At 38.0% G+C, this 13,596-nt stretch overlaps 1 protein-coding gene across 2 annotated transcripts in view; it reads right to left on the reverse strand.

Annotated features, from left to right (window-relative positions):
- slc12a5b (solute carrier family 12 member 5b) overlaps nucleotides 1–5,561 on the reverse strand; it is a 70,609-nt gene extending 65,048 nt beyond the window's left edge. Inside the window, exon 1 of one of the 2 annotated variants that reach the window (XM_056246662.1) lies at nucleotides 5,299–5,561. In XM_056246662.1, the coding sequence (XP_056102637.1) occupies nucleotides 5,299–5,353 (55 nt within the window). In that variant the 5' untranslated portion in view covers nucleotides 5,354–5,561. The remainder of the gene's footprint in view (nucleotides 1–5,298) is intronic. The other variant, XM_056246663.1, reaches the window with a different exon arrangement.
- Nucleotides 5,562–13,596: the final 8,035 nt, after the last annotated feature.

Below are 13,596 nucleotides of genomic sequence, written 5' to 3' on the forward strand. Positions count from 1 at the left end.
ACCCTAAAACACATGAAATGCACACTTACCCCAGGAATTATTTTTGCAACGGATAACTAGCTGACTACCTATGCTGCCTATTATTTGAAAAAGTATTATTACATAAATTATATACTGTATGGACTCACTACCCTAAACCAATATTGAATTCAAATTTAACTGAATTAAATTTGAATTACGGTTCTGCATCCTGCTTACTACCTTAAATATGATTTGAATTTAAATGGCATTCCCAATTCATTTTTGAATGTTGCGTAAGCCTAAAGGCTCATTCAGACCAATTACGATAACTATAACGATAATATAAAGATTATAAAATTGGTTCTAAAAATAAAAAAAACAGCAGAGCCCACATCACAACTATAACAATAACGGTACACTGGCACAGAGAAATCTTATCGTTAAAGGCCCGTTCACACCAACAACGATATAACTATAACTATATTAGGGGCCACACCAGCGGAAGATATTGTTCTATTTATTCTAAGCATGCTTGTCTGTCGCTTTAAATCCTCAAGCTCATTATAGTAGGATGGATTCTGATTAGCTGTCATTGTTTTAATCATTCATTACCTGGATAAAGTGACTCCAACTTTATCGTTTCTCTGTGCCGTTATCGTTATAGAGGTCGTGTGAACTCTGCTATTCTTTAGTATTGAGAACGATTTTTAGAACTATATCTTTATCATTATCTTTATAGTTGCTTTATCATCTTTCCAGCTGATGAACAATAAAAACACTGACAGCCAATCAGAATCCATCCTGCTTTAAAGAGCTCGAGCATTTAAAGTGGCAGACGACAAACCAGCAGCAGATTTATAATAAACAGATCGTTATTGTTCGCTGGTGTGGATGCTAATATAGTTATCGATATGGTTATCTTTATTTTATAATTATCGTTCTTGGTGTGAACGGGCCTTAAAACATAAAAAATGCAAACGAGTTACAATAAGCTACAATAAAAGACAGTAAGTCACTATAAATACAACTGCAACTTTCAAATGACATACACATAACCTGATGTTCTTAAAAGATAAACTGCAACCAATTATCACAACAGTCTACTTGTCCATGAACGCCATAGCTCAGAGCTAAGCCAGATATTTGTGTTAATAAACATCCGACACAGTCTCTGCATGGATCCTGTCTAAGCAATGAGCTGTCAGGAAATACATTTTTGTTGCTTGTCTTTTGTTTCTTGTCATGATTGTGGCAGCTTGTGTATCGGGCATACTCACACTACACGTTTCAGATGCTGTGAGTTGATTGGCTGAGGTGTTGCTGTTGTTGACACATGACGCGTTGATTAAAACATTACATCAAACAGATCCTCTAACCGTGCGTTTTACTGTATCTTTATCCAGGCAATGCTGCAGTTATGATTAACCAGCAGTAAAGTGTAATAATATGTATTAGCCTCTGTGTCTTATGAAGGAGAGTCGTAAAAATATCTGTGATTTTGCATGGCTGTTGACAATCCTGAATAAACTTTATGAGGTAGCAGAAATAAATGGTACACTTTATAATATGGTTTATGTAAAAGAGGAGTATTACGACTTTATGAATACTGTATGTTTTGACATTACTTACAGCTTCTGGCAGCTCCTTTTTTTTCAAAGAAAGAGTGCGTCATGGTATTATTATTGTGATGGCTGTGTCTGCCTGCACAGAACTGTTTTGTAAGGTAACCTAAAAATGCATTTAAATTGGTTTAATTCAAGTCAAAATATATTCTACATGACTTAATCAACCTGAATGCATACTGTAGGTTATACCAACGAACATATTTTGTCATGTCAAATAAAAAAAATAGTTGATTCCTTAGCACATGTATAATGCATATAGCAAAGTCCAAGCAATTGAGCTTGCTTAAAGAGGCCATATTATGACCTTTTACAAAGTCTTGATTTTGTTTTTTGTTTTTCATGCTTGAATGTTAAAAAAAAAACACATTATTTTTCACATATTTTACATTGTTGCACCTCTCTTCCCAGTTTGTCAGTAACACAGTGTTTAGTTTGTCTCTATGAAGCCCCTCCTTCCGAAAAGCACAATGTGCTCTGATTGGTCGGCTGAGCCAGTGTGTTGTGATTGGTCAACCACTTTAAGCATGTTTCGGAAATGTCACGCCCCTTACCATAAATGCCAGTTTCAGCACACTACTAACGCAACTTTTCCAGTGTATGCCTTGTGTTGGAATTCTTTAAATGGGGGATTTTGTGTATGTACATTCCCAGAAGAAACCTCAAGACTACAATCGAGGCATTTAGGGAGGTCAGAAACAGTGCTTACTGGTATATAGAGAATAACTCCCTTTTTCATCCTTTAAACAGCAACAATACACAAGTTGAAAATGTTAAAAAGCATAATAGGTCCTCTTTAAGAACAAATAGTTCCCTCTTGTTCTGTTAGTGTGAGGCTGGTTTTTGAGGACAGCTAGTCCTCTAGATGTTACTAATTTAGGGTAGTCCTGTTATGTTTTAATGTCTTCATGTGTCTGCGGCTGTTAAAACAGGTCTGTGCCATCTGGCCTGATGTTTACTTGTCCTAAGACTTCACCACAAGGACATTCAGCCATCACTGAACAACTCTTTTTTTCTGTCTTTTTTTCTCAATCTTTCTGTGCTCTACTTTTTACATTGCTCATGATAAACAACATGCAGTATATACAATTAAGCCACCCATCTTTAATTAATAACAGTAATATTTTGTTGTGTAATAACACCTCTTGGACCACAATGATATCTTTAACACCGTTCATTATCATGTGTATAGTTTGGAGCTGTGAGGTGTTTGGGTCTTCATGTAGTGCCTCTGAAGACAATCAACAATCAATTTCCTTCAGCCTTGAATCCAATTTCTCAACTAATCTAGTCCAGCCTTCTTCCTCGCTAACAAATGCCAAAGATCACCGGTGTCATAATGCAATCAGAAATCTCAAACCTCATTATCCAGCTACTCCGGCTACTCTATGAGTGATGTAACTGCAGTGTCATTATAATGCACATCATTCTGCAAGAGAAGTCAGCATGGGGTGTTAACTGACAAAATCATTACACAAAAAATTACATTCTCACCACTGAAAGTTCAGCTGACAAGCCTTTGAATTTTAAGATTCGAGATGCTGTCAAATAGTGTTAGTAGAGAAAATAACATATTTACAGCCAACCATTTTCTATGTCTAAATAATTTCAAAAAATGACTTCAAAGTCAATCCTTGTTGCTTTCTGATGTATTAGCTTTTCAAAGAAAAATATATTCTCTAATATTTAAGTGGGTTAAAGATATGATCCTCTCATTAAAAAAAAACTTTTCTGGGTAGAAAAGATGATTAGACAGGATAATTATAGACAACATGATTGAGAAATGGCATGCAAAGCACGTGTAAACAGTATAATACAGACAATTTTTTTGCATATTATTGTAAATATTGTGATTTGTTTTATGAAACTTAAACATTTAAATAAAATCTTAGTTTGTTTGTAAAAGGTGTGTGTGTGCGTGTGTGAATGTACTTTTATTTATTTATTTAAATGTAACTATTTGAATTTAATCATTTAAAAATATTGCATTTTTTTTCTGCTTTGTATTCCCCCAAAATGAGAATGATAGAACAAGACTGTTTTAGCTGGTGAGCTACCAAGCATGAATTTTATGACCAAATAGGCATTAGCACCACTGCAGTACTGTCCCTACCCCCTGATGGGAGGAAGAGAGAGAGAAAATTCAGGGCAGCATTGGACTTTGAAGGAAGCGAGGAGAGAGAGAGAGAGAGAGAGAGAGAGAGAGAGAGAGAGAGAGAGAGAGAGAGAGGAGAGAGAGAGAGTGAGAGAGAGAGAGAGAGAGAGAGAGAGAGAGAGAGAGAGAGAGAGAGAGAGGAGAGAGAGAGAGAGAGAGAGAGATGAGAGAGAGAGAGAGAGAGAGAGAGAGAGAGAGAGAGTGAGAGATGAGAGACCCTTGAAAAGAAGCAAAAGCTACAATGCAGCAGTCTGCAGCCCAGTTCCACTCATGTCCTACACTAAACAGATCAGTCCGTCATCGACAGAGGGCCCAGAATGAGTGTGCATTCACAATGCATGCAATCACAGACTGTTTCAGAACCACGGAGAGCTCCACCGATACTAGCAGCTCAATCAGAATCAATTTCAGCACCACGGACAGCGTCTCTGCAAGAACCACTGCAATCCGATCATGACACTTTACTACGGTCATTTAAATAAGGGAGCTGTTCACTTAATTGCCTCAACAGATGCAATTTGTAACATTTGAGTGCATAACACATGCACAAAACGTTTCGTCACTCATAATGAGTGCAGCTTCTGATGTACTGCAGGGGGTTGATAAGAACGCATGCGAGAGGAGGTCAGGTACAAGCTAATTTAATTCCTCTCTCACAGGCTGCAGCTCTACCTGTAGGTACGAAGCTCTTTTAAAAACTGAGATCTTGCATCTCAGACCCTCTTTCACTTTTTAAAAGGTTAGCGACATGAAATGCACCGAAGGTCTGCTTTTGTTAAGACGCTACAATTATTCCAATTATTCTCGAGGATCTAAGACACAGGGATCCAAATTCACTGCCTGTTGAAATTAAATTAGATTAAGCAACAGACAGACAGACAGACACTGCAAAAAAAAAAAAAAAAACTGGAACGGAATTGTGGTAAAAATGTAAAAATGGTACTGTTAAATTTCTGCCAGGACCATTTGTTAAAATGCAATGCAACTTTCAAAATAGACACCTGTTAAAAAAAATCTTCGTATTAACAGTACATTAGGCCTATTTCTATAGACTTTTTTTAAGAGTGCAAGGAAGTGACAACGCTGGACCACACACACACACACAAAACACATACACACACAAACACTGCTGTCAGTACTTCCTCAGACAGACACAGAAAGCATTATCATTCTCCTCACAGCAACCTTGCAGCACGAGCCTTTGCCAAAGCTGCATACACACACACACACACACACACACACACACACACACTCACACTCACACGCACACGCACACGCACACGCACACGCACACGCACACACACACACACACACACACAGAAGCAACATTGATTATGATAGTACAAAAATATTTGCACTCCTAAACTGACATCTTGTTTCTCCCACATACACTCACAAGCAGCTGTCATTGGTGCATGATTGGTCTATATTACACACACACACACACAAATACATCAGCTTGAACTGGTACCATAACCAGTGACCGGTAAAAAGGCACATTTGCTCATCATCTGCACACACACGCACACACACTCCCAATTGCAGGATCAGACCACTCACCCTGACTGTTGGGTCCCCCATCGCCCTCTTCGCATTCAGTGAGGTTGTTGAGCATTTTGGAAGATCGAGCACAGATCCCCTGCTAATGCTAACACTGCTGCTGTGTCCACCAGCCTCTCACACACACACACACGGATGGAGGAGGAGAAGCCTAGTGGTTCTCTGCCTCTCTCCTCTCAAGAAAGCATGCAGTGCTGTGCTTCAGCAGACTGGAGTCCTCTCTTGCCGTTTGCTGCCTTGCGTATTGCCTCTCTCGCTCTCTCTCTCTAAGAGGAGGGGTTGGGGGACAGAGAGGCTGCAGGGACGTAAATGATGGAATGCTTAAGAGCACATTTTTTTTCTCTCAAACACTCACACTGCATGTCGTCTCTCTGCTTTTCTCTCCGCTATGCATCCACAGGCTGCCTGTGCCTCACCATTATAATGCAGTGATCAGGATTTGCCTTTGCTTACCTTTACCATGCTTTCTTTTCAATTTCTATGACACATCCATGTCAAACTATAATGGTCATATCAGAAATACTGTAAGTGAAATCAAAAAAGGTTGCATGTGGTCTACTAGCTTTAAATCTCAGGTGGTTGTTTCCCTTCGGAATTCACTACCCAAAAGATCTGTATTAAAATCGGCATTTTTACCATTTATATTTTTTTTTAGGAAAATGTGAGTAGTGTTTGTCTGTGCAAGGGTGTAATGGCTGGTTGCTAGGTCATTGCTAATGTGCAGAGTGGTTTTAAACATGTTGATATGTGGTTGCTAGGGTGTTTTGAGTGGTTGTAATGGTGTTGCTATACAGTTGATAGTCTTGGTTGCTAATTTGCAAGTCCACTGCAAGTCCAATTTGCAAGTCAAGTCAAGTCAAATTACCTTTATTTATATAGCACTTTTTACAATACAGATTGTTTCGAAGCAGCTTTACAGAGATAACAGGAAAATAATGTTGTAATAATATTGTTAAATATAAAATGAAACCTCCCCAACTAAGCAAGCCAAAAGCCAATGGCGACAAAGGCGAGGAACCAAAACTCCATCAGGTGACAGAATGGAGAGAAAAACATTGGGAAAACCCAGGCTCAGTCAGGGGGCCAGTTCTCCTCTGGCCAACGAACGAACAGTGTATGATTATGATTCAAGTCTGAAAACTACAGGTATTTCTATTGTTGCCCTTCCTTGCTGTAACACAGCTTGTTGCTAGCATTTGATTTGTTTTAGATGGTATTCTCTAGCAAGCAAATAAGCTAGAAAATAAATAAATACATTTAGTAACCAGCTACACCAGCTGGAAACCAACACTAACAAGTATAAAGCCTGTGTCACAGGTTGTGCTGTCTAAATGTACATGTACACGAAGATGAAGATAGTAGGCAGTCTTTTAATAAATCCACAGGTAAATCCAAATACGGAGAACAGCAACACAACCATTTACAATAGATGACAATGGACATTGCACTGAAACAGAACCAAACATATAAACAAGTAATAATGGTAGTGATTGACCATTATTATGGTTAATAATAATTAATAATAATTAATTATTAATAATAATTCAAGTAATAATGGTAGTGATTGATGAGTGAATGATTAAGGTAGATGATGACGAAACACAAACGTGAAAACAAAACAGTCCAAACAAACGTGATTGTGACAGCCTGGAAGTATAAGTCTGGTAACAATTTAAAAAAAAGGTTTCTAAACATTGGGTAGTGCTAACATGAAATAATTTAATTTAAAAAAAAAGTATTTCAATATAATTTTAAATATTTATAATATAATAAATTATTTAAAACATGTTGAGGTTTATGTTAATTTCCACATACACTAATCATATTAAAAAAAATAGTTGTATAAATTATGTTATTGTACAGTAATAGGAATGAGCATGAACTATTGTAACGGTTATGTTCTATGTCTGGACTCTTATGCTGTTTTTCTTTTGGTTCCCATGTTTCCTTCCTGTGTTTAGTTCCTGTTCCATTTGTTCCCATTGCAAGTTGGTTTGGTTACTGATTGGTTGCCTTCTTGATTGTCTTATTTTACCTTCGTCTTTGAAACTGCTGCAATTTAGATCCTCTGGTCCTCTTCCCTTGCCTGCACCGTGACAGAATACAGGACAACGCATGGATCTAGCAGCAGCCTTCATAGCCCTCGCCCGAGAACACCCGCCACAGCCTCAATGCCAATGCCAATGCCTATGCCTAGGACCCAGAGCCACAGCTCACTGCAGACCCAAAGCAAGCCAAGTCTGACCAGGTGTGTGAGCCAGTATGTTCATCCCTGAGGGAGTACTGGTGGAGTTGGACATCATGGAGCAGAGTTCCATTCATCCTCCTAGCCCTGAAATTAATTCCTAACCATGTAAACTCCTGGATTCCCTGATCCTACTGTTCATGCCCGCTGCTGGTCCCGCCCAGCCCCAAGTTTCCTCTGTTGCCGCTGGTCCTGCCCAGCCTCAAGTCTCCTTTGTCGCCGCCCAGCCTCCCACTCCCTCCCCCACTTTCAGATCCCATCCAGTTCCTTGACTCCACTGGCTCCCTTTAGCCCCTCGACTTCTCCTTTAATGGCCCCATCCAACTATTCGGATCTGCCTTGGGCTTCCCATTCTCCAGCTCCACATTGGTGTGAGGATCCCCTTGCTCCACCTCAGGCCTCCAAGTCCTGGACTCTACCTTGGCTCCACGCTTCATCGGCTCCACCATGGTTCATCATCTCTCAGGCTCTGCCGGGATCCCTCGTCCCTCCGGCTGGTCAGTCATCACCCTGGTTGCGCCACAGACTACCAGGCCTCCGGATACACCTTGTCACTCCAGCGGACTCCTCCTTCCCTCTGGTTCCACCGTTGTCCTCAATCCACTCTGCAAAGCCCCCGTCTGCGTGCAGATCCGCTGTGGCCCTCCAGTCTATTGGTGTCACCTTCTGTCTTTGTCTCCTCGGCTCTGCCTGGGTCTCCACCTCTCACGGCTTCACCTCTATCCGAAGTCCCCTTGGTTCCACCTGGACTCTGCGCCGAGGCTCAACCCTGGCTCTTTCCTCTCGCAGTGGGCCTTCATTTGGACACTGCTCTAGGTCGCTCCCTGGCTCCTCCTTCCATCATTTCCTCATTGGTCTCCTCTTTACCGGCTCCTTCAGGTCCCTGTCCACCACCAAAACCCCCGCCCTCCCTTCACTGTTCGACTTTCTGTTGGGCCTTCTGGAAGGGGGGGAGTACTGTAATGTTTATGTTCTATGTGTGGACTATTTTTTTTTCCTTTGATTCTCATGTTTCCTTCCTGTGTTTAGTTCTTGTTATTTTTTTTCCTATTGCTAGTTGGTTTCTAGGGTTACTTATTGGTTCATTGATTGTTCACCTGAGTCTTGTTTGCTTCCTCATTTAGCCATGTATTTAAGCCCTCAGTTTGGTTCTTCTCTTTGTCCTGTATTGTCTTTCCATGTGTAAAGCTGTTACTTGGATCTTTGCCTTCTGGATGTTGTTCATTGTTTTATTAAATAAACAAAAACTGATGCAATTTAGATCCTCTGCTCTACTTCCCTTGCCTGCACCGTGACAGCTATGAACAATAGTATATCAATAAATAATTTAAAAACTGGTTTAGGGTTTTATTTTCTGGTAAAACTTTACAAAAAAATCAATAGCTTACTTGAAATAATTAAATTATTTTAAAAATATTTTAAAAGGTACTTTAATTTAAAAGATTTATAATAAACACATAATTGTAATTTTAAATGATAAAATAAATCAAAAGTAATGCTTATGTTCAGTTCCACATAGACTAATACATTATAACATTTGTTTATTTAAAATTGTTTATTGTTCATTCAGGATACCTAATGAATTAACTAATGTTAATAAATGTAACTATGTGAACCAAGTGTTGCCTGTTTTCTTTGAAACTGGGTTTGATATTAAATCACATAGGGGCATCGATATTTCAACTCTGCCATTTCATGAGACACATGAATCAAACACCTCGACGTTCTCCCTTAATGTTTCTATATGTGATGAAATACTTATGAGGCATAAGCTATGTAAGGAATGATTGCCAAAGGCTTTTACAGGCGCTATGTCATGCTACAGGTTGTGGAATGGTTGTGAGATTAAGTGATGTAGAAATATTGCTTTCTGCTATCTTTTATACACACTTTTCTTCTGACCTCAGAGGTAAACTCCGCTGCATCTTCCTTTCTGAGAGCTTTCTATAAATACTGAGAATAAATTAAGGTATGGGAGACTTTAAAGGTTTTTATTTTCCCAAAGTGCAGGATGGTGAGAAAGGGCACACAGGAACGAGGAACACACAAATGGTTGGACACATAAATGATAGAATGCACTTACGGATCAGCTCAAAGTCAGAGAGGGGGAAAAGAGAGAACCATTTATGGATAAAAGCCACTGTGAGGCTGGAAAGGACAAAGTATGTATAGAAATATGGGGCTTTGGAACAGGCATTAAATGTTTATAAACATTTATAATATACCATATGTGCATGTACAGTAGAGTCCAAAGGTATAAAATCACATTGAATTTAAAATCTGATTTAAAGCTAGAAATAAAACGAACGTTTTAAACAAAGACACATGACTTAAAATATTAATAAATATCATATCTATCTGGATAACATGATTATCAGATTAAGCAGCTCAATGTCATTGAAGCAAAAGGGGGAATGTGTACTGAAATGTTCTTAAATTGTATGCATTACAAATTGATAAAAGTTCTACCAAATAAATCTGTTATGTAAATTGAATCAGAGAGACAGAGAGAATTAGAAAAAAAAATGGACCAATGAACCTTCTGCGGATATGTGGTACCAAGGTCCAGAGTGAAGAAAATGAGATACGGTTTTGAGAAGTATCAGAACATGCTGGCCTGGCTGTATTCATGTTGTGAATCTCCACTGAGACTGCCACTTTTTCTCCTAAAAGCATTTAAGTGCAGCATCTCTGCTATTTTTAGCATCAGTAGTCCCAGGGAACCAAAAATGTTTCTGAACTCTGAATATTTCTCTGTGATTAAAGAATCTGTTCTCATATCTGTCTACATTTTTGAAGTGTAAAGACTTCATGAAGAATTCATAAATTAAAGCACCTTCATTTTTTACTTCACCGTCAATAGTGTTTGCCAAAATACTTGTCAAAAAAGTATGTTTGTTTGCATGTTCATAGTCTGAAAAAGCTAAAAAAAAAAAGGTTAAATTTCTCTCTCTATAGTCCAAAATGTAGATTATATTCCACAGTCACTGCACCATTTTATCCAATTAGACATCATTAGACAAATAAAATTATTCTCTAATGATATAACATAATTTAGGGGTCATTATAGGCCTACTGAAGTGCCTTGAAACGCGCTGCATTATTCAATGTTGACGTAATTTCACTGAAACAGGAAGAAAGGGCGGGACATATCGAACAGCCCCTCCCCTTTTTTAAATAGCCAATTAAGTTAAGTTTATATAGTATATATCAACCAGAGCAGTTGAGCTCGGTAAAGCCGCAGTTTCTTCCTAATCTTTAAGCGTTTTTCCTCCTAATCTCCTCCATATCGCTTTAAAATCGCTAAAATATCGCTGCTATCGTGTCTCTGGACCAGAGCAGACTGTGTGCGCGCTGCAGGGGTTCACGTGACACTGACATGAAACCAGACTTCCTTCGCCCCAATGGAAAGCATATTTACACTGTCTAAATCGTTTCCTATCCCCTATCGTGCACTATGTGCCATTCACCATGTAGAAAATAGTAAATGTGTGAACAAATGACAGATTTTAGCTGCAGCTTCAGTGTCTAGATTCTAGAGAGCATTTGATTGGACAGAAAATCTGATGAGAAGCTGAAGTGCAGAGTGATGTCATCAAAATCATTGATCCATATTGGTGGAAGTGATAAACTAAGTTTTGAATGCTTATCTTCTAAATGCGAATTGTGTCATTGTTTTGGAGCACACTAGCTTATAGATAACAGTAAGGCTAACATATTTATACTAAAAGCCAAAAAACTTCAATTTTGATTTCATGGGAACTTTAATAGTATTTGACAAATGCTCTGGTAATTATGTGAAGATGTTTAGTGTTAGGAAATAATATACGTAAAATAATATTTAAGTATGAACTGAATGTAATGCAATTATTAATTGCAATTAAATTAAAATGTACTGTCCTATAGTTTAAATTAATATTTACCGGTAATACAATTAGTTGAACTAAAGAGTACTTTTTTGTGTAATTTTATAATTATTTCTATTGTCTTTGAAATATGAAGTGTACTGCTGAATGCACTAACAAGCATTTATGGTAAACTAAAATATAGTTCTACTAAAACTTAAGCTGTAAGATCTGACAAAATATTATTAAAACATATTGATTTAAAATGTACTTTAAAGTATTATTTTAATTTGACATTAATGCAAAGTGCACTTTTTATAAGTATACTTGAGTGTGTTAAGAAACATGAAAGTGTACTCTCTTTTAGTATACTTCAGTGGATTTTTATTTCATTAATAAAATACTCCAAGTTTTTTTTTTTTTTTATATATACTTTTAAGATTCGAAGTACACTACAAGTGCACATTCAATACAAAAAGCACAGTTCTTTTTCACAAGGCCAATAAACATTATTTATGGACAATTTATTAGAAACTTTTAAATAATACCAGAAGCTGAAATATTCCAAGTCACAGAAGCAAGGCTGACAAAAAAACAACAGCTGCCGCTTTCTGATTCTGCAAAGACCTGCTGTGCTGAGCACCTGAAAGGTGTGTTCCAGATGTGGACGACCTCCTCATGTTTGCTGGAATCTGACATTCCTGCCATGATTGGCATCCATTCTGAATACCATTTTCATCTGGGCCAAGCGGCTTTAGCGCTTAACCCAGGGGGCACCTCCCATCTTTACGCATACACATATACACACACCACCCTCACAGACTGCAAAAGCTGACCTAATCCACAGATTAAGGCCATAGGGAAATGTTGCAATTTGCTTTTTCATTGCTAAAAAATGAAACAAGAATGTAAGAGTCATCTCACTAGATTTTACAGCACAAGACATGGATATGACTTCCTAATAAGCTATGACTATCCTTCTTTGTAACATTTGCTTTGTGCTTACCAGTTTGGAATTCTCATTTTCATTAAGGCTTGTCAGAGTTTTAATGGAATTTAACTGAACTGTCCATTTAGCCTCAGGACAACCAAGGACATTTCCTGTGTACTGGGATTATAGAAAGCACTAGGTTCACCAGCAGCTGTACTGGGGTGAAGATTAAAACCGAGGGCAGAAAATGACCTTTCCGGTGACGATCATTCACAAAGTGCTCTCTGGTTATCATTAACTGATATTGCATAAGGTGAAATGCAAAAGGACAAGATGGACTTCCAAGAACTGTTTGGAACTGAGATCAAGAACTGATCTCATGTCATGATTTGGCTGCAAAGCCTTTTAGAGGTTTAGAGGTTTACATGGAACGTTATTATATTAAGTTTATAAAAAAATGATAATAAATGTTTAAGTAAAGGACTTATAATCAGACGTAGATACATTTGACATAAGTATACGGTGCCATTATAGAATTATTGATATTATATACACACTATTGTTAAAGTGTTTTGGGTCAGTTCATTTTTCTTTTTTGTTAGTTTGTTTTTTTAAAGAAATTGTTTTTTAAAGAAAAATGTTTGTTTTTTAAAGAAATAAAAGTAAAAGGCTTTACTTTTATTCAGCAAAGATGCATTCAATTGATCAAAAGATTTATATTTCAAATAGATGCTTTCTATTTCTATTCAACATTGATAAGAAGACATTTTTATTGAGCACCAAATAACAAAGAAAAAAAGAAATCAATCACATCACAGGACAAAAGTACACCTTTTAAATATTGAATTCAGGAGTTTCTATCAGACCCATTACCACAGGTGTTTAAAATCAAGAGTTTAGGAACGGCAGCAACACAGCCACGAACAGTGTTGTCAAGTCCACGGTTTTCCCACAGAATTAGGCTACTTTTAAGCTGTTGCCACAGGTAAATTTGTTTTCACCACAGGTTGACTTCCACACCCATACACACCCTCAAAACATAACGTACAAAAACAATGGGGAATTCGGCCGCCCCTACAGAGAAAATCGCATTGGGCTTTTTTTGGGCTGCATATGATTGGCCATTGGGCTAATTTTGTTAAATTCCACGAAGCGGAAGACCACGTAAAGTCATAGAGCGGGATCACCGAGTGCTGAGGCGCATGGTGCGGAAAAGTCGCCGACGCTCTGCCGATTCCATAGCTGAAGAGTTCCAAACTTCCACTGGCATTAATATC

The sequence above is a fragment of the Rhinichthys klamathensis genome, unplaced genomic scaffold (assembly GCF_029890125.1).
Source record: "Rhinichthys klamathensis goyatoka isolate OS25496 unplaced genomic scaffold, OSU_Roscu_1.1 h1tg000040l_1, whole genome shotgun sequence".
Lineage (NCBI taxonomy): Eukaryota > Metazoa > Chordata > Actinopteri > Cypriniformes > Leuciscidae > Rhinichthys > Rhinichthys klamathensis.